Raw genomic sequence first — 24,200 nt, forward strand, 5'->3', positions numbered from 1 at the left:
CCCTCAGCAGCAACTTTTGTAGCCAGTTTTGGACCTATCCTGTTACCCCAGCCTTGTGGTTGGCTCCTCTTCTCTTCTCTTCTCTTCTCTTCTCTTCTCTTCTCTTCTCTTCTCTTCTCTTCTCTTCTCTTCTCTTCTCTACGATCTCTATTCTCTATTCCATGAATCTGCCACTGTGCTTCCTTTCCCTGCCTGTTTAATTTCAGTCCCCACAACAGCTTCTTTGCCACCAAAGACAACACTCCCTCTTCCCCGGTTTCTCTTCAGAACTGACTCATATGTCTCCTTTTCTTTTATAGGTTTATCTTCTTTCAGGCAGGCGGTTTTCTATGGGAAGTATTGTCGAAGGCTTTCACAGCCGGATTCAACTGGCTGTTGTGGGTTTTCCGGGCTTTGTGGCCGTGGTATGGTAGATCTTGTTCCTAAGTTAGTTGCAACTTGACACTACATATATTCATGACCATCACTGCATTCACTAGCAGTGAATTCTACAATTTACTCAATTGTTGACTGAAGAAATACATTCTGTTGTCTATCCTGAATCGATTGCTCATCAAATTCAAATTGTGCCCCGGTCATATCTTTTCTCAGTTAAAATACCCAGTCTTTAGCCTTTCATTATAGGAAAGGTTCTTGAATCCCTCAATAGTCCTACTTGTACTTTTCTGCACCTTTTCCAGCTCAGTGATACCTTTTGAGATGCAATGACCAGAACTGTATACTATATTCCATCAGAAGCACACCATAGATCTATCCAGGAGCATTGTAATATTGGCTGGTTTGTTTTCAATCCCTTTCCTAATAATGCCTAGTATACGGTTTGCCTTTTTCTCTGTTGCTGTACATTAACTTGCTATTTTCATCAAGCTGTCCACTACAACTTGAAGGCCTCTTCCTCAGTCATTTGAGAGTTGATCAGCATACATTTAAAATCAGGATTTTTTTTGCTTCCAATTTGCATTGCTGTATGCGGCTTCATTGAACTTTATTTGCCATGTTGTTGTCCTTTCTCTCAGTTGAGAAAGGTTCTACTGGAGCTCTTTGCTGTCCCTCTTATTTTCATTAAATAATTGGTAAAAGAGATTGAAAACAAACCAGCCAATATTACCATGTTCCTGGATAGATCTATGGTGTGCTTCTGATGGAATACAGTATACAGTTCTGGTCACTGAATCTCAAAAGGTATCACTGAGCTGGAAAAGGTGCAGAAAAGTACAATGGGACTATTAAGGGATTCAAGAACCTTTCCTATAATGAAAGGCTAAAGACTGGGTATTTTAACTGAGAAAAGATATGACAGGGGCACAATTTGAATTTGATGACCAATTGTTTCAGGATAGACAACAGAAAATGTTTTTTCAGTCAACAACTGAGTAAATTGTAGAATTCACTGCTAGTGAATGCAGTGATGGTCATGAATATATGGAGTGTCAAGTCGCAACTAACTTATGGCAACTTCAACAAAGGGCTTTCAAGACAAGTGAGAAGTAGAGGTAGTTTGTCATTGCCTTCTTTTACAGAGTCTTTCTTAGTGATTCACATACAAGTACTGATCCTGATTAGCTTCTGAGATCTGATGAGATCTAGCTATATTCCACATCCTGAATCATGACCATTAGCTTTAACAGAGATTTAGAAGGATTCATGGAAATTGTTATTAGCCACAGGCAAATTCCGCATGTAGAGACAGCAAATCTCTGAGTACCAGCATTAGGAGCCAACACCAGAAGGACTACGTTGTTAGTTCCTCCAGAGCTTAGGAAACATTAACATTGTCGGTTCATTCAGCAGAATGGTAGCTTTATACATTCACTAAGCAAAATTGATTTCCATATTTATTTGTAATATGATACTCACCAAACCACTCATTGTAATATGATACTCACATATTTGTAATATGATACTCACCTAACCACTCATTGAATTTTTTAACTTCACTAGGAAGTCCCAGTTCAGTGAAATCACCAGCATGTATTAAGACATCTCCATATGGCATTTGGATTGGATCTGTTCTAGAATGTGTATCAGATATACAGACAAATCGTGTGTATCCTGGAGGCTTGGGAGCATCGTGTGGTACTGGATCCACTCTACATGAAAAGATCAGAAAGCCATGATTACAAAACAAAAATCAAATGTGTCATATTATGTACATTTTTGTTTGCAATTCTAATATACGGTATTGTTCACTATGTATGATATAGAAATGTAGAAATCTAAAGAAGATGACAAGCGATAGCTTCGAATTTCCATGTTTCTCAATAGGCATTGCACAGAATGTCCGTTCAAAAGGCATTTATCTCCCTCCAATTACCTAGTGCTTTATTTATTTAAAGCACTTCCAGCCCATCTTTCTCTCAAGGGACACAAGTGGGTTATGATATTCCAAGTGGGACTTTATCTTTGCTGTTGCAGTTCAGTGAATGTGTCATTTACGGTACTTAACAGCGTGCATTCTTTAAAAAAAAAAATTCAAATTGGATCATTTAGCCTTGAGACTTACCGTATATACCGGCGTATAAGACGACTGGGAGTATAAGACGACCCCCCCACTTTTCCAGTTAAAATATAGAGTTTGGGATATACTCGCCATATAAGAGTACCCGGCATATAAGACGACCCCACACTTTACAGATGATTTCCCAGGGTTCAAAAGTAGTCTTATACGCCAGTATATACAGTACACACTAAGATAAATTCAGAGTGAGAAAAGTTTACCGTATTTCCCAACCCTCCCGTTTCAGCCAAGATACTCCTGCTACTTTTAATTGTACATATTTTAAAGCAGCAGCTTTTTTCTATTCTTCCATGCTCTATATTTGCCAAAATATTCTTCCCAAACAGTATCCATTATTCTGAATTTTAGAGGCATGTTAATCAAGAGGATCCCTATAAGAATGCAGGGAGGTCCGAGTCTGCGGTTCTTCCACGATACGTCAAAATTTTCCAAGATGGAGGCTGCTGAAAGGGGAGGGAAAGTTGTAAACAGGAGGGAAAATAATGATAGGTTAGCTGTTGAGTGGGAAGGAGAGAAGAAAGCAGAAAAAGGGGAGAGACTGTGAGGGCATTCAGGGGACAAAAGAGGAAATAGCAGGGGAAGGGTTCCCACTTATTATTTTTAATGGTTATTTCTGCTTCAGAATTCTGTGTCATGGATATACTAACTAATGCTGGGCAAGTACCTAACTGTAGTGCTTCAGTGTTTCTTGGGACCCATAAAATGGGTCCAATGTCCTTTAGACAGTATGTATGCTATATAGCAACTCTGTGCATGCTGGATGTATTTAGCATATATACCCTGAACCCAGCTTATGTTGGGGAGGTCAAGATATGGAATCAAATCAAATCAAAATAAATAAAATAAAGCATGCTGAGTTTCTTCTGTCATCTGGAGCCATCTACTTGCATGCAGTTTCGGTTGTGTTGGCCCCACCATACCATGCTACCAGGCTGCACTCACAGCCACCCAGTTCAATGTAAGTCCAACAGAAGCTGGGATGATTCGCTTGTGCAAGACTCCTACCATCGATGTGTGCTGATCTACTAAAAAAACACCACCAGCAATGACCAGAAGGCTGCTGTGTAGCTGGGGCCAGTTCCATCAGTGCCATGCAAAGATACACCTGATGACTAGGAAAGCTCAAAGAGTAAACTTGCTTGGCTTTTGCCAGTAGTGATCAGACAGCCAATTACCGGAATCAATGGGCTTTTCTGCTGTTTGCAACCTGTTCATGTTCATTTGCAGGAATACTTGCAACCACCAGAAGCTGAAACTCAGCTGAAAGGGATCAGTTGGGACTCAGCTTCTGATTTCTTGCTGGGGGAAATTTTGATGTGGACTCAGCAATTTGGGGGGGGGGGGGATCAGTAGCTGATTCACTGCTAATCAACTGAAAGTCCAGTTCTTCTGCTCCCCCATTCTAGAATCATTGCTGCCTGACTGAGATGAAGTAAAACTAGGGGTGAGGCTGGTAGGGGTCAGAAGACCAGCTGATTCCCCATCCCTACTCACCATCCTAAGCTTTCTTTCCTATACGTTCTGCAATGCAGAAGAAAGGTGGGGGAGCTTTTTTCTTGTCCCTTTTGCAACTTCACAACATTGTTATTTTGTTGAGAGTGTGACGTCAGAACCACATTAGTGTTATACAGGCTAAGTCTTAGTGCTGAACAGGTTGGCTGAGAAATTTGTGGCAAAGCTACTGATGACTAATAGATCCCACTAATCTAATCGGCCAGTAGACATATTGGGAGTTGCGAAACAGCCAGCTGCTGTATACTTGCTTGGTGCATCTTTGCTGTCTCTACAGAATGGAGCTAGTTGGAAGCGACTCACAACAATAACAGGACAAAATAGAACCAGAAAACCATTATAGCAAATAAACCAACTAAATTACAGTAAAATCATAAAACCACCAAAAACAGCAGCAACAACACAAAACAACCTAGACGAGCGTAAAAACAGGACGAAACAATTCAGCAACCATCTTTTTTTTAAAAAAAAGACATAACCAAAATCAACAGAGACCATAATATCAGTCAAATGAACAATCCTAAAACAGTAACAGACATAAAACAGATGGTAAACAATAAAGTAAAAGGAGCCCAGTGGCACAGAGTGGCAAGACTCAGTACTGCAGTCAAAGCTCTGCTCACAACCTAGTTTGATCCCAATGGAAGCTGATTTCAGGTAGCAGGTCAAGGTTTACTCAGCCTCCAGCCTTCCAAGGTCACTAAAATGAGTACCCAGTTTGCTGGGGGAAGACTGGGGAAAACAATGGAAAACCACCCCATAAACAAAGTCTGCCTAGTAAATGTTGTGATATGACATCACCCCATGGGCCAGTAATTACCTGGTGCTTGCATAGGGGACTATCTTTATCTTTTTACAACTGTAAAATGGTCAAACAAGAAGGAATTAAAGGGAGATCTATAAGAATCATTCAAGTTAAAGCTTTGGGCAATAAAAAGATCCACAGCCTATAACTCAAAAGAGAAGTAGGAGTGCCCCCCCCCCCAATTAACCCACAGTAGCAAGTCCTGTCAGCAAATCAATACACTTCTTAGCACTGGTGCCTGATATGCACAGGTTGCAAACAAGCCTCTTCCCCAACCCTCCCTCCTAGAAGGCTCTGAAGACTTTGACAATTGCCTATCTTTCCTGCTTTCCCCCTCTTCCTAGTACTCATTCCCAGCCCCAGGTAAGTTGATTCCTAGGGTTATGGGACCTGTGTGCAGTAATAGGCTGCAGCAAGAAGGGTGAAGGGGCAGGATTCCTCAACTTACAAAAAAGACAGGAGGAAGTGATTTTGCCCCTTTCCCCTCCTTCTTGCTGCCCACCCAGCTGCATGGTTATTATGCCACACAGGTCCCATGACCCCAGGAATCAACTTTCTCAGGGCTGGAAATGGCTGTCGGAGGGAGGAGACACAGGAGAAATCTGCAATCATTGCATGAGTAGATATCTGGACTCTGCCACAGCTCACAACTTTTAGAGACTGTTATTGTGGTCAGCCCAATCCGCCACTGGAGGCAGCACAGGCTTAGGCCGGCAGATTTGCCTTCTCTGGGGCCCATGGGGCCGATGGAGGGGCAAATTCATCAGTGCCAGGCCACTGCGGAGCCCTGGGACACCTGGCTGTGCCACCCAGCTCTGCACTGATGCTTCCATGTTGCAATCAGCTGCATCAATGTGGTGGGGGCATTCAGGGGGCATTCCAGGAGTGGGGCCAACCTTAGTCAGCTTCCAGAGCCCACTTGACCCCCATGCGCTGGTAGAATAACTGGCAGAGATACGCCATGATTTTCATGGCCTATCTCTAAGCTGTCCTAAGCTGGGTTCAGATGTGAGTTTTGTTTTTTGCTTTTTGGGGCTTTCTGTGATGCGGGAAAGTCCTGTGGAACATCCCCACCCACCTGACAGTTCTGTATTGAGCTGTAACGCTCACTGACCAGAATAGCTGTTGTAGCTTGGTTATGTTATTAGTTCAACACTGTCAACTGAAAGATGTACTTCTTTATTATATTATTGGTGGAATTCGCTACTGGCAGACATTAGAGCTCTGCGGAATATCAACCAATTCTGCAGAGCCTGTAAAACTGAGTTGTTTTGCCAAGAGCACAACTACAGACGCTATAGTTTATATTGTGTTATGCTGGTCCCTAAGACTGTACCCGCTCCTCTCCTGCCCACATAGAATTTCATAAACTTGGGGCGAGAATGGGGTTTAATATTTGGAACAATGTGTGAAATCAAAATCACCATCTGGGATACTAAATTTTAGAATGCTGTAATCATGAAATTATTGATTTGTGGTATTATGGCTGTGATTGGAACAATGTGTTTTGGTTTTAAGACTGTGATCATAATCGTGTGTGATCATAATCATGTGTTAGACGTCTTAAGCCCAGACTTGGTTGGGGAAGGGGGGTATTAAACGAACAAATAGACAATATCTTCCTTCCTGAAGAGCTTTAAAAATCAAACACCGTACGTACCACCAGATTTCAGTCTAACTGTAGCTGACTTAAAACAGGTTTAACCCTTCTTTGACTGGCCTACGAGGGGGACTTTGACCTGATCGCATATGATTGATACATTGCTTATACATGTCACATTTTCTATCCCCCCTCCAAAATAAAGTTCTGTTTCAGAGACCAGGAGTAGACATAGTAAAATAGGGTTTAGGAAGCAGGAGTAGGATTTGGGATTGCCTATACATATCTTCTCTTTTCCACATTCAGTTTCACTTTGGAACTACTGCTATGGGCAATTCACACACTACAAAGTCCTTGTGCAACCATGAGGCATTCCTACGTTTGTATGTGGCATGATTTGTAACTGTAGCTCATGAGGACAATGGGCTTCAGCTGTCTACACCCTACATGCCATTTTCCCAACCTAAAGCATCCCTGGGGAGCTACTATGTGGTCCATTAGGAAACTGATATGTAGCCATAAGTTTCCTAGCAGAGCAAATAGCAGCTCCCCTCAGCTGTTTCAGGTTAGGAAGAACAGGGCAAAAAGAAAGCCTCTGCCCATTCTCAATGTGTATCACAGTCCTGGTCAAAATCCAGCCACCGTGCACCTAGAAAATATGGAACTTAGAACTGAAATACTAGGGTCCACTTCATCAGGGGTAGGGAACCTGGCCTTGAGTTCTCCAGATGTTGGAACTACAATTCCCATGAGGCTGGCGGTGGGAATGCTGACGAGTTCCTAGAACATCTGGAGAGCCGCAGGTTCCCTACCCCTGTTCTAGGGCATATCTGATCTGAAGTCCTTGTGGAAACCACAATGACTTTGTATTGTGGGAATCAGCCATAAGTTTAAAAGTTCCCAAGATATGCTCTAAAACCCACTTGGATAACCAGGTTTTAAATCAGTTTTGTATGTTACCCTGTAGTGATAGAACAAAGTTCAAGTCTAGTTGCACTTTAAAGACAATAGTTTTCATGAGTCAAACTGACTTCATCTGGGTATCTGACAAAGTAAGATTATTGCCAGAGGACCCATTTTTCCTACAATTAGGACCCCTCCCCCATCCCATGGCAAATTGCACTTGGATTTCCTCCTTGCACCTGCGAGAAATGCTGGCCATTTTTCTCGCTCTCTCCTTGGACCTCTTCACTCCTGGAACAGTAAATATCACCCTCCCAATACCCTTTTCTATTCCTGGTATCAAGCATCTCTTTATCTCCTAGATTCCTTAAAAGTTTGTGTGTGTTTGTGAGGTTGTGAGTGTATTTTTATTATTTTAAACCCTTAATAAAATTGTAATCCTCTCTGGTTCAATTCTGATTTTGAGTGGATTTCTTGAGAAATGAACCTCTGTATAAACAGGTAAAGAGCCCCTACGAACCCCTCACACCAGTGGCATTCCTGCCTAGGGACAGGGGGTACCCTATGTCCCCAGGCGCCCCCATTTGGTCACGTGGGGGGTGCCAACATTTCAGGGTCGTTTGTGGTTTTTTAAAATTTTTAAGTGTTTTTTCATGTTCCGGCCTGCAGGGGGCACATTTTTAAGGCTAACGGCACCGAAATTTCAGGGTACCATCCAGAGACCGTCCTGATGATACGCAAATTTGGTGATGTTTGGTTCAGGGGCAGCAAAGTTATAGACCCCCAAAGGTGCCCCTATCCCCATTGGGAGTTAACCTGAGATGGGGGCCACCCATTTAAGGGACCATAACTTTGGTCCCCCTGAACATAACTTCACCAAACTTGGGTGGAATCATAAGAATAGTTACCAGATGATACCCTGAAATTTTGGTTAGCTTTAAAAATACACCTCTTCCAGGCACCCCAAGAAATGTGCCCAAGATTCTTTGTTTTGCATTTGTAGCCAATGGGGAATTTCTGAGTGTGTAGGCAGGCTGCACATTTTTGAAGATAGAGGCACCAGACTTTCAGGGTGGCTCCAGGAGGGCCTCCTGGTAATAGCATCCAGGTTTGGACACCTTTGCTTCTGGGGGTTCAATTTTATGGGCCCCCAAAAGGCTTATTTTGTTTCCCCGCTCCTGAACATGAAAGCCTGTGGGCTGAGTTCTCTCAGAACTCTCTCAACTCTCCCCCCCCCCCCATTCCAGAAGCAAAGCTCACCAAGCTAGGATGCTATTACCAGGAGACTCTCTTGGAGCCACCTTGAAAGTCTGGTGCCTCTATCTTCAAAAATGTGAAGCCTGCCTCAGAAATTCCTCATTAGCTACAATGGAGCAAAGTCACTGCAAAACAAAGAATCTTGGCCAAATTTCTTGGGGTGCCTGGAAGGGGTGTATTTTTAAAGCTAGTGACACCAAAATTTCAGGGTATCATCTGTTAACTATTCTTATGATGCTACCCAGGTTTGGTGAAGTTATGTTCAGGGGGACCAAAGTTATGGTCTCTCAAATGGGTAGCCCCCATCTCAGGTTAGCTCCCATTGAAAACAATGGGGATGGGGGCATTCCATTTCGGCGTCCATAACTTTGCTGCCCCTGAACCAAACATCGCCAAATTCAAGTGGTATCATCAGAGCAGTCTCTGGATGATGCCCTGAAATCATGGTGCCGCTAGCTTTAAAAAAAAATGTGCTCCCCTGCAGTATTTAGAAAAAACACTACAAAAAATACCCCCCCCCCAAAACCCAAATACCTTGCATTCTGCAGATTTTGTTCATATTTGGGCCAGGACATAATCAGACAATGTTTGTCCCATCGTGGCCTTAAATTTTGGTGCCCAGATTCCAGCCGAATCTGCTATTTGTTTCATCTGAATCTCCAATCCTCAAAAGTGATGCTGTTTCAGGGTGGGGGAGAATCTACCCCCAAACAGCATCACTTTCAATTTTGTTTTAACCGGGGACCCCAGATTCTCCCTTTAAGCTAGGTTTAAAAGAAGAATCTGAGCTCCCTAGTTTAAACACCATTGAAAGTGATGCTGTTTGGGGGTGGATTCCACTGGAGGTGTTTTGTGAGAGATGATGCTGACTTTTGTTTGATAAATGTTTTGCTGGGGGTGATTTGTGAGAGATTTACATGCTTAATACCCACTTGCACTGGCTTGGAGTTGTTTCTCAGGCTAACAACCTACCTCATAGGGTTGTTGTGATTAGGAAATTATGAAAAGAGTTGGTGGGGAGAGAGCCATGTATGTTTTGCTGGGAGTGGGAGGTGTTTTGTGAGCTGGTACAAAACATCATTGTTTGGTCATGGTGGGGGAGGGTGGCAGCCCATACTCCGGGCGGGGAGGGGGGCGCCAAACTCAGGTTTTGTCCCCGGGCGCCAGTTTGCCTAGGTACGCCCCTGCCGCACACTGAAAGTTTGTTTCCAGCTAATTCCTCTAACTATTACAGGAACAGAACAGACCAATTTGGGTAACAAAGTCAAATTATGGTTTTAGATCAGGTTTCTCAAAATAAGTACAAAAGTATCTGCAGACTCCTTTTAAAGAATGTTGGTGCCAAACACACGAAAGACCAAAATCCAAATACAGAATACTCTTTCAGATATTTGAGAGACAGAGGAGCAGAAGACAACAAGATGTGCACACTGATAATCTTTAAATCACAATTAATTATACATCTTCACTAGTCAATATGTATGTATGTATGTATGTATGTATGTATGTATGTATGTATGTATGTATGTATGTATGTATGTATGTATGTATGTACATATGAATGAATGAATGAATGAATGAATGAATGAATGAATGAATGAATGAATGAATGAATGAATGAATGAATGAATGAATGAATGAATGAATGAATGAATGAATGAATGAATGAATGAATGAGCCTTTATTGACATAAAGACTGGTCAATGTGTATAGCTGGCCTGCAAACTACCACTCAAATGACATCTGATGTATTTGGGTTTGGTCATTTTAATGTTCTCTAATATCAGAAAGAAGGAGTAAATGCCAACACATTAAACATACCTTGGTTTTATTACCCAAGTACTTTACAGTAGATCTTCACTGCAATCCTATGCAGAGTTACTCCAGTCTAAGCCCACTGAAGTGAATGTGATTCGATTGGAGTAACTCTCCTTACAATCACACTGTAAAATACTTAAGATGGCTTACTTTTTTCCTTTCTGCTTCTAAACTTTATTAGCACGTTTTATTTTGCAGTAATGATCTCCATCTTTACACTAAAAGTAAATCACCCTTCAGAGCAATTAACTTTACAGATGTTTTCATTAGGCACGAAAAGTAAAAAACCAAACACATTAATTTAATTACTGTCAAAGAACCCTGGGCCTTTCACACACTGTCAGTACTGAAGCAGCATTTGTCGGGTGGCTACCCACTCCATTTCATTTGTTGCTGCTGTTCTCTTGTCAGTTAGAAGCTCTTGGATTTCTGGCCAAATAGTGAAAATATTTTGGTTCTAAATCCAAGCTTCATATTAACAGCGATGCTATGTGATTGCTCATTAGTGATATAATTAATCAGTGAAAAACAAGAACTTCTGCAATTACTTCTTGCTCTTTTACAAATGCCATGAACAATCCCCTTGCATCCATTAACAAAGACACCTACCTCCCCTAAACTCTTGTTTTTTTGACTGGCGCAGCAAGCACTACACTGACACAGCCATAACCATTTAGCAGTCTGCGCTACAGCGATAACAGTAATACTCACATTTGCACATGTGGGGGCTGGAAACGTCCCTGATTAATGTTGTAGAACGTGAACGCCTGTGTTGGATTTGTGCTGTACTCATCCACTTCGATTATGAGTCTACTGTGCTGATGCCTTCGAGCCATCATGATGTGCGACTGGGCAAACGCCATGCTTGCTCTGTGGGGTAACAACTAATTTTTCAGGGAATCGTCTCCACTATCAGTCCACGGTAGATGAAAACGTCCACATGCTTCTGGAACGTCATTATGCATATGTACCCATTCTGCGAACCTATAACATGCTGAAAAAGTATAAAGGTTCACAACTAATTTACTTGTGTCACACTTCATTATCAAATACGTTTGGAAGAGGAAGATGAACGCTAACAGCTCCAGCATCTTATTATGAATCTCCCCAACTCAACAATTTGATAAAATGTGGGTATGTTGGTTAGCATGATGAAAGAAGAAAAACAACGTTTTAAGAGAACATGTTCTAATTGTTAGGAATTTTACAGAGGAATTAAACAGAGTTATTCCCTTAATCACAGATTCATTAAACAATGCTTTACTGTGTAGAAATTATAGGTTACATGTTAAAGTTTTGCAAAAACAATTACTTGGCTCCAGCTCTCCCCCTAAATTTAACCTGAATGTTTATATTGTTGCTTCAATAGAGTTCATGACTGTGCATGTACAGATGTATGTTTCAAAGAAATTAGTACATCTTCTCCTAGGTCTCAAAGTCATTCCTAAAATTAAGGATTACCCAGGCAAATGTTCTAACATTTGCAACAATAAATGCATTGTTGAATTCAGAAAAAGCTGTCACAAACGTGCATTCTTTTCATGATTTTTCCACAATATTTTTTTAAAATAAAGCAACTACATTATTCAACCTGGGTCTACCACATGTAAATTATGACAGTTGTCCAAAAATAATGTGCACTTTTCCCGCATGCTTTCATATTCAAACTCTTTTTCCACAAATATAAAAAAGTCAGTTCTTGCTTGTACAACTGCCCTTCCTCCCTGGAATGTTCAATTAATCCTACGTTTGTAACCAAGAGGGAACATTCCACACCACACCTTAGTAGTGGAAATTTTTGCATACCGGTACATCAAAAGACTCAACAAGATAATTCACAGTCCATGTACAAATTGCATCTCTTAGATAATTCAACCTCTTAAACACTTTGTATCCACTCAAGTTATCAGCACATTCAATAACTTTCAAATACCCCCATAATGTCTACATTACAAACGATGCACCCATCATGTCTTACAAGAATGACAGCAATAGAGAAAATAATGACTTTCAGGTTTGTGCAAGTAAATTTATTGCATTCTGTTTTTAAATATCCCCAGTTGGCTACCAAAATAATCAATTTCACACTTTTTAAACTGATCATCCACTTTTCTCATATAGTCTGAGATTTAGCAGGTGGGGAGGGAGCAGGCATGCAATCTGAGGTCATGTCTAAGTTTCTTCCACCAAAATTATAAATGCTACCTCTTTCCAGCTGTCCAGAGATTTGATTCAGGGGGAAATGGTGTTTTTGTACACTCACTCTTTTTTCCTTTGAAAAAAATCAAAAACCCCAAATTGCTCTTTAAACTGAGTAGAACTGAAAGAGAAATCCAGATGCCCTGAAAAGAAGCACCTTTTGACAGCTCACCTTACGAGAAATTATACATGAGTGTATGAAATTCATTTCCCTATGAATTCTTTCTTGTAATCCTGACATTTTCCCTGATATTCAACTGACTTTTCAACTGGGTTTTCTCAACTGACTTCCACATTTCCTGTCATAGTTTTATATTAAGCCTTAGCACTGCCAAGCCTAGCAATTAAAAGCAGTGAAGAACTTCATAAGTAGCACTTAATGGATTCTCAGTTGTTCAGTTCTATTTTCTGTAAAAGAATGAAGAATGAAAACTCAGTTTGCAAACCACCAAGGGTATCATGAGTGTATGCTCACATCATGAAATCTGTATCATTTGAAAGACAAACGTGCACAGAATTTATATAACCTGATTATAATTATTGTACGTAAAATAACACTGATCTAGTACAGGGAAATATTAACCGACACATACATTTGAAAGAAAAAATACAGCAAACCAAGCGTCCTAGGGTGTTTCATTATTTTTTTGTACTCTACTGTAAATGAACTGGAAATGGATAGATTGCCAGCAACCCTGGAAATACCATAATTTGGAAAGCAACACTATTTTTCCTACAAGGCTAAATTTTCCATCTTCATGACCTAAAGCGGCAGACAGCTGTTTCTCAAGGGGGGGGGGGGACGACAACAGCGACCTATATTTTTACAGCCCCAAGCTGGGAAATTCAGACCCATCAGGAAATCGCCACATAGCTGCCAACTAACTTTTCAATAATCCAGTAAAAGTTTAGCCCTCTAAAGGCTGTTTCATTTCAGTACAACAGATATATATGTAAATGTCTGACTGAAAACAACACAAGCTAAAATTAAGCAATTTCAGCTTGTGAGATATGAAAACCAACCCTGCATTTCAGAACCATTTCCCTCCTATATTGAAGACATTTTGTAGACTACAGTTATGTCTTCGATTGTCCAGAGTGCAACCATCTTTAAAAAACATCCAAGTCAATCTGTATTTTGGAGAAACAAGAGATTGCTTGTCTCTCTCAGAAATGAGTGTATTTTGTTGTCAGCAAGAGACATCCAGTGGACTAGCTAATTACCCCTGAAGATCAGTTGTTTTCTACAAAGAAGGAGACCACCAAAGGTCTGCCCTGAGAACACATACAGTTACTAAGTCCAGATAAGACCCTAAAAGGATCTGTCCTGTCCTATCCACTAGAAACACCTGCAATATGTTCAGGACATGCAGGACATGCAGTTCAGGACATGCAGGACATGCAGGCTCCGTGTGACCAGGGGGATGTAATGCAGGCAACAAAGGACTGTTTGTTTGAACACCCTGTAAAAAGGAGGTCTTTAGGGCAGGAGTCGACCCTCATCTGGTGAAAGGAGCAGCTGCCAGACTATCATCAGAATGAAGAGAACAGTAGCATGTCAGCAAGACAAGTGTACCTTACCTCTGTGTGAGTGACAGTCTGTAATTGACACTCTCCTGTCTCAGGAGGTGGAAGGGAGCCAAACTCTGGGAAAGTGTCAGTCTCTCGCCTCAGAGAAAGACAGTTGTCAAGACCGCGTGGGGTGTAGACAAATTTACCAGTGGATACGTTACACAGGAGTAGATCCACACAGCAGTATGCAAACCAGGAACAGCACACAGACACACATTCAATTTCCAAGAGGTTCCTTTATTGTTGTGATACTAAATAACAAAGTGATCCACCAGGCAGCAGCTGTCCCAAGGCACACTCTGCTTTCTTTACTACATAGATACATTTACCTATCAGGTGCAGGTGTCTTATCAGTTGCACACGGCACAATCAGTTGCACACAGCACATTCAGTTGCACACGGCACTGTCCAAGGTCGGACATAACTGTCATGTAGATTTTGCGCATCTAGACTGACACTTTGACAGCATCTGACAACAGTCCCCTGTCTTTCTATCACTGAATAAACTGTGCTTAACTGATCTTGCTTTTGTAATTCACTGGATGTAAGGGAATAGTGGGAATCTCCTAACTGCATGATCTTGCTACTCTCTGCAAGGGATCTCAACAGCCTGTTTGTGAGATTGTTTCTCCTCAATACAAAGGCCGTTTCCGCACGGCCCCCCAGGAGCCTCCACGCCGGCAAGAATTCTGCTGGCGTGGAGGCGGAGGCCGTTCGCATCCTGTGGGCCTCCTAAGGCCCATCTTGTGGGCCTCCTAAGCCCCGCCCACGCTGCCCTCCGACCTCCAGGGGTCGGAGGACAGCGAGGGAGGGACTTAGGAGGCCAGCAGGACGGCGACACGAGAGGTAAATGGGAAAGGGAAGGGGAAACAGCGTGTTCCCGGCGGTGCTGTTCGCACCGCGCCGCCGGGAACATGCTGTTGAGGGAAAAACAACCCTTTAAAGGGTTGTTTTTCAGGGCGGCCTGACGCCGCCCTGGGGGAGAGGGAGCGGAGTCAGATCGGCACTGCTGCGTTGCAGCAGCGCCGCCTGTGCGAATGGCTCCCTGGGGGCGGCGTATTTCCCGTCCCCAGGGCGCCATTAAAGGGCCGTGCAGAAACGGCCAGAGATATATTTATAACTTGAATTTTCTCCCTAATAGGGACCACAGTTTGCGAAACACTTTATAATAAGGAGTGTTTCCAGCAACAGCTGAGGAAGACAAGATACTCAACTCCATCTTCCTTTGTGGCTGAGGTAACAGATGAACCTTTTCCTAGGGAAAGGACGGTGACCTACTAGCAAACTGATAACACGATTTTATTGTCGTTTGTATTGGGTTGTGCTACTGTTGGCTGAGGGTTTTTAAATTTTATCTTCTTTAGTAAGCTGCCTTGGGTTCTGCTTAGCGAGAGGACAGCAAATAAATTTTATTTTAAAGCAAATAAATACAGCTTGTTTAGCACACTTCTGGTATGTATTTTTAGCTCAATGCCATTTCCTGAAAAGCTCTAAATTGGGTCATACAAGATTCTATATTGTTAGAAATATAAGTAAGGCTTTGCATAGAGATTATGATGATATACAAAAAGCCTCTGTCCACCACACATCTTTTAAAATATTTTTCATTATATACATGGCCGGTTGCCAAATGTGGTTAACATTTTTAAAGTCATACTTCAAGCATTTTAACTGTGCCAAGTTCACATGGGAATTTAGTTACACAGTGAAGATTATCACACTTTCCTATTAAGTTTTCAGGTGTCATCACTATCGAAATTTGTAAGCCCCTTTGAGTCTCCTGCAGGAGAGAAAGGGGGGATATAAATCCAAACTCTTCTTCTTCTTCTTTATGTTGGAATATTAACTTAAAATGCTGGTGGGCAGGACATATCATTCTTCAAGACTGCTATCCAACTAAATAAGAAGATTGTCTCTCGTTGTTTAATGAAGTGGACATAGTTAGCTGAGAATGAAGAAGTAAGATAATGACAGTTTCCTTTCATTTTACTAGCATGTGGGTGACATTCTAAATGTCAAATTAAATCATTGTTCAAGTGCGACTCTAAAAAAAAATTAAGGATATGGTTGTTTACAGCATTTAATTACACACTCACAAATGCCACTGTTCACAAGCTTGTTGTATATTATTCTAGCACATTCCCAAATCATAAATCAAAAGGCCATCAATGCACATTCAGACAATCTTTAGTATTATATGATAAATGGACACTTTATTTATGGTCAGTGACCAGTCATAACAAATAATAGTGACAATTGGCCTAAATAGGATAAAATACAAATAATCATACCTGTCATTATAAAATTAATAAAAATGAATGAAAAAACTGATTAAAATCTTAAAATCACAAAATTTACAAAGAATTTTCTCAGCAATCTTACTACCTTGAATCAATTCTGCTTGATGCTGCACAATTTGTACGCTATTTCAAAAAACTTGGCCATCAGATTTGTGGTTTGTGGAAATTCATCAGGAAAGAGAATATTAATCCTAGTTGACTCAAACTCTTGTTCAATAAGAGTTCCAAAATCTTGGTTCAAGCATCGCCATAAAAACTGCACCCCGAAAAGGACATGTTCTATAGTTTCCATTTCTCCACCCCACATGGAGATGAGAAATCTTCCCAAATTCCACTGCTAAAAGGGAAGAAGGCAAAGGTGAACAAGGTGTTAAACTAAAGGCCCTTCAGTAAATATTTATTTCCCAAGTCATGAAATACAAAGATGGACAAAGGATGTATTTCATAATAATTGCAATAGTTGTGTGATGAAGCAACAGTGCAATAAAAATAGAAAAAGAAGGAATTTTCAAGGATTTAATGAATTGAAAATGTAACAGGTTACCACATGAGATAAAATATCTGTATTGAAAAGCTACAAGGAAATTTACTTTGTGTCATACCATCGTCATGTTTGCAAATAATTTCTAAATAGAGATCATATTTTGAATTAAGCAAATTGAAGGTCAAGCAACACAAGCTCTGTATCCTGCTCCTCAGAGTAAGTGACCAAGTTTCTTGCTTGGTATCTCACCCGCTTGCTAAGGCAAACAATCCCACAGCGGAGGTCTACACTGAAGTAAAGCAGTCAGCTTTTAGATCAGCAACCTGAAGTAAGGCACACGAATGCCGAGATTCTCTTCCAAAGAAGGGCTTTTGTTTCACTGTTCAGACTGACAAAATGCTATGCAGAAGACAAGTGTCCCTAGCACATAGTTCCAATTGCACTTTGTCTATCTATATACATATTTACAACCAATCAGCTCATAGTTTCTTATCAGTTCAGGTGCACACCATGATGGGATGAGAAATGCTGTCTCAGCAGTTCAACTGTCAGATAGATTTTGTTCATCTGGAGTTGACTACTCCTGACACTGCTTACTAACAAATGGGAATGTGTGATATAATACTTAAGATGTCTGACTAGATTCTTGGAAAACCAGGTTCAAAGCTCCACTCTGCCATAAAAACTTGGTAGGTAACCTTGGGCCAGTCACACGCTGTCAGCCTCAACCCTAGTAAGTCTATGCATGGGAGATCTCCAAGAAATACCAGGGTTGTGACATGAAGGCAGGCAATGGCAAACCACCTCTGAATGGCCTCTTACCTTGAAAACCTACGAAGTCACCATGACAGCTGTGACTTAGGCGGATTCCGCATGGGCCAAAAACAGCGGTGTGAAAACGGTGTAAAATGGTTTACAATGGTAATGGTAAAAGGGTTTACACTGTTTTCACATTATTGTTTTTGGCCAATGCGGAATCTGACTAAATGGCACTTTCCACCATCAGCAAGCTGGAAGACATGGGGAGGGGATCCTTTTGTTGATTAAGAAAGTTTAAACGACCATCATACTAGCAATGATGCACATGAGGGAAACAAACCTTCAGAGGCTATAACAAAGGCCAGTCAAGCCAACCAAAAGAAGAGGGAGAGTTTGGATTTATCCTCCACCTTTCTCTCCTGTAAATAATAATTGCTTTATGCGAAGTTTCCCCACCAGGTTTCGCGTGCCTCCACCAGTCACGAACACGGGGCCGGGGGGGGCGGTGTGGCAATGTTCATCCGAGATTCCATCCCCTTTAGGGCCATCCCGGTCCCGGAGATCACCGGTATGGAGTGTGTCGGCCTAGAGTGGTTGGCGACGGAGAGGTTGGCTGTCCTCCTGGTGTACCGGTCGCCTAGCGCACCGGGGGACGGTCTGCTGCGGCTGCTGGAGGTGGTGTCTGACTGGGCATTGAGGTTTCCCAGACTTATTGTCTTGGGGGATTTCAATGTCCATGTCGACGCCACCTCATGTGCAGTAGCTGCGGACCTGGTGTCATCCATGGCGACGCTGGGCCTCTCCTTGGTAAATTCTGGCCCCACTCATGAGGCGGGTCACACGTTGGATTTGGTCTTCGGGTCGGGAATCAATATGGTCGTATCCTCTATTGATAGAGTGCCATGGTCCGACCATTATGCCCTGAAGGTTCGGATGGACTTGCCATGCCTCCCCCGTCTAGGCGACGGACTGATTTATGTCCGCCCGCGGAGACTTATGGATCCACTTGGTTTCCTGAATGCTCTGCGGGATCCTGAACCTGCCGGCACACTCGATGAGCAGGTGGAAGATTGGAATGCCCGGCTTTCCGATGCCATTGAGGTTGTTGCCCCCCGGCGTCCTCTGCGTCCCCGTTCACGGCTGGCTCCGTGGTATACCGAGGAGCTACGCCATATGAAACGGGAACTCAGACGACTAGAGCGAGTGTGGAGGAAATTTCGTGACGAAGCTACGCGAACATCCTATAGGACGTTTATGAAGGCCTATGAGATGGCGACGAAAGAGGCGAAGAGAGCCTTCCTCTCCTCTTCTCTCGCATCTGCTAGCTCCCGCCCGGCACAACTGTTTCGTTTAATTCGGACTTTGACCTCATTACCTGCAGGTTCTACAAATTCTCAATTGGCTATTAGCTGTGAGGCATTTATGAGCTTCTTTGCAGACAAAGTCGCGTCGCTCCGCCAGGACCTTCCTTCTGTGTTGAATACAATTAGTGAACTAGAGGCTCCCTTGCCATCTTCCGGCCCTTGTTTGGCCCAGTTTTCCCTGCTCTCTGAAGCCAGTGTCGACAGGGTTCTGGCTGCTATTAGACCTACTACTTGTCCTCTGGATCCGTGCCCCTCCTGGCTTATTAAAGCTTGCCAGGGGGAGCTACGACCCCACCTGTTGAAGATCATCAATGGCTCCCTTGAGCAAGGAGTCTTTCCGGGTGGGTTGAAGGAGGCAGTGGTCCGCCCACTCTTAAAAAGACCATCGTTAGATCCAGGAGATCTGGCCAATTACCGCCCCGTCTCGAATCTTTCGTTTCTGGGGAAGGTAATTGAAAGAGTGGTGTTGGAGCAGCTTCAGGGCTTCCTGGAGGACGCACAGGCTTTTGATCCCTTCCAGTCCGGCTTCCGTGCTGGGCATGGGACGGAGACTGTTCTCGTCGCCATCACGGACACGCTCCGCATACAACTTGACCAAGGCGGATCGGCGCTGCTGGTATTATTAGACCTTACCGCAGCGTTTGATATGGTCGACCACGACCTTTTGGCCCACCGCCTGGCCGCTTCCGGGGTGCGGGGCACTGTCCTTCAGTGGATTGTCTCGTTCCTCCGGGGGCGGAGTCAGCAAGTGTGGTGTGGGGACCAAGCCTCCCAGAGGTGCCCACTTCAGTGTGGTGTGCCTCAGGGGGCATTGCTCTCCCCGCTATTGTTTAACATCTATATGCGACCACTTGCTCAGTTGGTGCGGAGCTTTGGGCTGATCTGTCACCAGTATGCTGATGACACTCAGCTCATTCTGTTGATGGAGGGGGGGACATTTGCTGCCCCTGCAGCTCTACAGCATTGTTTGGAGGCGGTTGCTGGATGGTTACAACAGAGCAGGTTAAAACTGAATCCATCGAAGACGGAGATCCTTTGGCTGGGCCGCCGAGGGGAGGCGGGGGATTTCCAGCTGCGGGAGTGGGAAGGGGCTACATTGGCACCAGCCTCCTCCGTCCGCAGCCTGGGGGTCCACCTGGATTCGTCTCTTTCAATGGAGACCCAGGTGGCCCATATAACCCGGGTTGCATTTTTTCATCTTCGACAGGCCGGCGGTTGGCCCCCTTCCTCTCCCAGGCAGACCTCGCCACTGTGATCCATGCAACAGTCACCTCTAGGTTAGACTATTGTAACTCGCTCTACGCGGGCCTTCCCTTACGTCTGATCCGGAAGTTGAAACTGGTACAACATGCAGTGGCGCATGTGCTCACAGGTGGTGCCTTTAGAGAACATATTCAACCTGTATTGCGTCGCTTGCATTGGCTTCCGGTTGAGTTCCGAATCATTCATAAGGTGTGGGTACTCACCTTTAAGGCCTTACGCGGTCTGGGACCTTCGTACCTTCGGGACCGTCTTACCCCATATGTCCCTCTGCGGCCTCTGCGTTCGACAGAGGCCTACTTGCTGGTTGTCCCTAGCCCCTTGATGATGCGGTTGGCCTCTACCCGGGCCAGGGCCTTTACAGCCCTGGCCCCTGCCTGGTGGAACACTTTACCACCAGCTATCCGGGCCCTGCGGGATCTTGGAGAGTTCCGCAGGGCCTGTAAGACCGAATTGTTCCACCGGGCGTTTGGAGGGGCTGACCGCTGAAGTGCGCCCTCCCCCTCCTCCCCTCCTTTTTATGCTCTGGGCCCTTAATTTTATGGGGCCCTCAGCTTTTTGGGTCTGTTTCCAGGGTGGGTGTATTACGTTTTATGAAGTTTTGTTGGATGCCGCTGTAATTTTATTTAATTCGCTGTTTTAACTGGGATTTTAATGTTATTGTTGTTATGATTGTGTTGTTTACCGCCCAGAGCCCTTCGGGGGAGGGGCGGTATATAAATTTGATTATAAATAAATAAATAAATAAATAAATAGACTCAAGGTGGCTGACAAACTCCTTTACCTTCCTCTCTCTACAACAGACACCCTGTAAGGTAGGTGGGGCTGAAAGAGTTCTGAACAAACTTTGACTAACCCAAGGTCACCCAGCAGGAATGTAGGAGTGAGGATAAGATAAGAGTTTGCTGCTCATCTGGAGGACCTGGTTCTCCAGATTAGAGTCCACCTGCTCTTAACCACTACACCATGCTGGCTCTCAAACAGAAAGCAAGCCTGGAGAAATTATAAACAACATGATACAGCTGACAATACTACATTTAGTGATTTAAAGAGCATATTCTTTAAACATACAGGACAGGTAAAACCTAAAATGTATGGAGTAGAGGGGAATAGAGTAGAGCCCTGTCTGTACCTGCACCTCAGCTCCTGCAAAAGGGAGGGAGGAGGGACAATAAGGATCAGCTTCAACCCCCCAGCTGGCCACTGCTGGCACTGAACATCAACAGAAGAAGGTGGAATCAAGCTTAAATGCCCTTTTTCAAATACCAGAGAAGGCAGAAGATCCATCCAGGCTTCCCTCCACCACACTCTGACACCATTCTACCTGATCTCCCACTCCCATGGGTGAAACTAAATATCTTACTAGTCTCTACCCCACCCCTCACTTCCACCCTGCCCTCAGGGTGACCAGAGGAAAGATTGAAAAGGGGAGGAAAGTTTGGACAGGGTATGAGTGCATTGCTTCCCCCTTAAAGCTATCTCATTGGGCAGCAGCGGATGGAGAGATCATGCTTACTGAAAAGGCAAAGCGCCACAGTCCTTGTTACCCTTGTCAATCCGATGTAGTGGTTAAGAGTAGGTGGACTCTAAACTGGAGAATCACGTTTGATTCCCCACTCCTCCACATGAATGGCAGAGGCTTATCTGGTGAACCAGATGTGTTTCCGCATTCCTACATTCCTGCTGGGTGACCCTGGGCTAGTCCATTCAGAACTCTCTCAGCACCACCGCACTCACAAGGTATCTGTTGCGGGGAGAAGAAGGGAAGGGAGCTTGTAAGTCCATTTTGAGTCTCCTTACAGGAGAGAAAAAGAGGTATAAATCCAAACTCTTCTTCATTTTCATCAAGGTTACGCTATGAAATGACAAACACCTTGCACAACGTCTCTTCTGCCCTGCTTCCTCTTCACTCAGCCCAATAAAGCCCAGTAAAGCATTGAGGTCTGGGCTGCTAACCTGGGAGGTGGTCACACCTTTCAGCTGAAAGGGACAGTCAGCCCCTGCCCTGTTTCCCAGTTAGACATGGGCAGCAGCCCCTCACCCAGCCAGGGGCTGCTGCAGCTGGGTTCAGGTACGGGGTACCAGATCAGCTTAACATAACACCACCAATTAAAATACCTCCAATTAATAGCATGCCTCTGCGAATGAGATCTGAGGCAAATGCTGAATGGACCTTCTGTCATCATCTCTAGTGGGCTACAACTATAGTGTCACGTGCTGAACTGCAACAAGAGTTTTAATGAGGTAAAAAATAGGGAAGCCTCCGCAAAGAAGTGACGAGAAATAATAAATGGGTTTCCAGGCTGACTCTTTAACTAGCGCTTTGGTGCATGCCTATTAAGGAGTGCACCGGTTGCAAGCCTCCTAACACAATCTGCATTAATCTTTGCATTAAGCAGGAGTCTTACAGCAGGAATTCAATAAGTTCTTTGCTCCAACTTCTGCTGTCCCTGCGGGTGCCCTTTCAGCTCTCACAGCGTCTGGCTACATTTCTCTCTTGACTCGTTTTCCTCCCCTTTTCATGATGTCTTTATTAATATAATTTCCGAGCCTCTGTCCGTTATTTTTTGAGTATTGTTGGAGAACAGGGGACGTGCCAGAAGATTAGAAGTGGCAAATGTTGTTCCCATCTTCAACGAGAAAAAGGAGGATACTGACCCATCAGCTTGGCGTCTATACCTAGAAAAGTTTTAGAACAAATCATCAGCCAGTCCTTGAGCATTCAGAAAAGATGGCTATGATTACTAAAAGCTAGTACAGGTTTCTCAAGAACAAGTCATGTCAGACAAAGGCCCCTTCCGCACATGCAGAATAATGCACTTTCAATCCACTTTCACAATTGTTTGCTATTCCGCACAGTAAAATTCGGCTGCAAAGTGCATTGAAAGTGGATAAAAAGTGCATTATTCTGCATGTGCGGAAGGGGCCTAACCTTATCTCTTTCTTCGAGAGAGTTACTACTTTGTTGGATCAAGGGAATGCTGTGGACATAGCTATCTTGATTTCAGCAAGACTTTTAACAAGTTTCCATGTGATATTCTTGTTGACAAGATGGTAACATGTAGTTTAGACCCTTTTAGGTGCGTTTGTGACTGTTGACAGATTGCATCCAAAGAGTGATAGTTAATGATTCCTTTTTCTCTTGGAGAAGAGCGACAATGCCTCAGGGATATGGCCTGTGCCCTGCATTGTTCAACACCTTTATAAATTATTTTGATGAAGGAATAAAGGGAATATGTATTAATTTGCAAACGATACTAAATTGGGAGGGGTAGCAAATATGGTAGAAGACAGAGTCGGTATACAGAATGATCCTGATAGGCTGAAAAACTGGGCTAAAACTAATAAAATGAATTTCAACAAAGGTAAATGTAAAGTCCTGAGTTTAGGTAGGCAAAATCAAAAGCGCAATTATATGATGTGGGAGACTCGTCTTGGCAGCAGCAAGTGTGAAAAATATCTAGTAGTCTTAGTAGACAATACACTGAACATATGTCAGCAGTGTGCTGCAGTAGCTACAAGACAAATATGATTTTGGGCTGTATCAACAGGAGTATAGAGTTCAGATCATGCATAGAGACAACAGCAGTGTGGCTGAGTATTAGGGGACATTTTAAGCTGCACTCTATGGTTTTGGAGGATTGCTCCATTCTGTTCCCACTTAGATAAGATCCTCAAAGTCCTCTTACAAGCCATCATTCGAAAGCTACAAATCTGACACCTTTCTAGTGGTAAATGTGTTTGAAATGTTTTCATACCAGCAAGAGTGTACATGCCATTCTGAGCTCCTTGGAGGAAAAGTAGAATAGAAATGTACCAGACAGGAACTGGATGCATCTCTCCAGTTAA

At 43.4% G+C, this 24,200-nt stretch overlaps 1 protein-coding gene across 2 annotated transcripts in view; it reads right to left on the reverse strand.

Moving 5' to 3' along the window:
* Window positions 1-24,200, reverse strand: part of MPPED1 (metallophosphoesterase domain containing 1) — a 102,823-nt gene that overhangs the window by 64,808 nt on the left and 13,815 nt on the right. For both annotated transcript variants that reach the window (XM_048501848.1, XM_048501849.1), the window contains 2 exons: window positions 11,125-11,407; window positions 1,909-2,090 (listed from right to left, as the gene is read on the reverse strand). In XM_048501848.1, the coding sequence (XP_048357805.1) occupies window positions 1,909-2,090; window positions 11,125-11,276 (334 nt within the window). In that variant the 5' untranslated portion in view covers window positions 11,277-11,407. The remainder of the gene's footprint in view (window positions 1-1,908; window positions 2,091-11,124; window positions 11,408-24,200) is intronic.

This window comes from Sphaerodactylus townsendi, linkage group LG06, assembly GCF_021028975.2.
Source record: "Sphaerodactylus townsendi isolate TG3544 linkage group LG06, MPM_Stown_v2.3, whole genome shotgun sequence".
NCBI classification, from domain to species: Eukaryota; Metazoa; Chordata; class Lepidosauria; order Squamata; family Sphaerodactylidae; genus Sphaerodactylus; species Sphaerodactylus townsendi.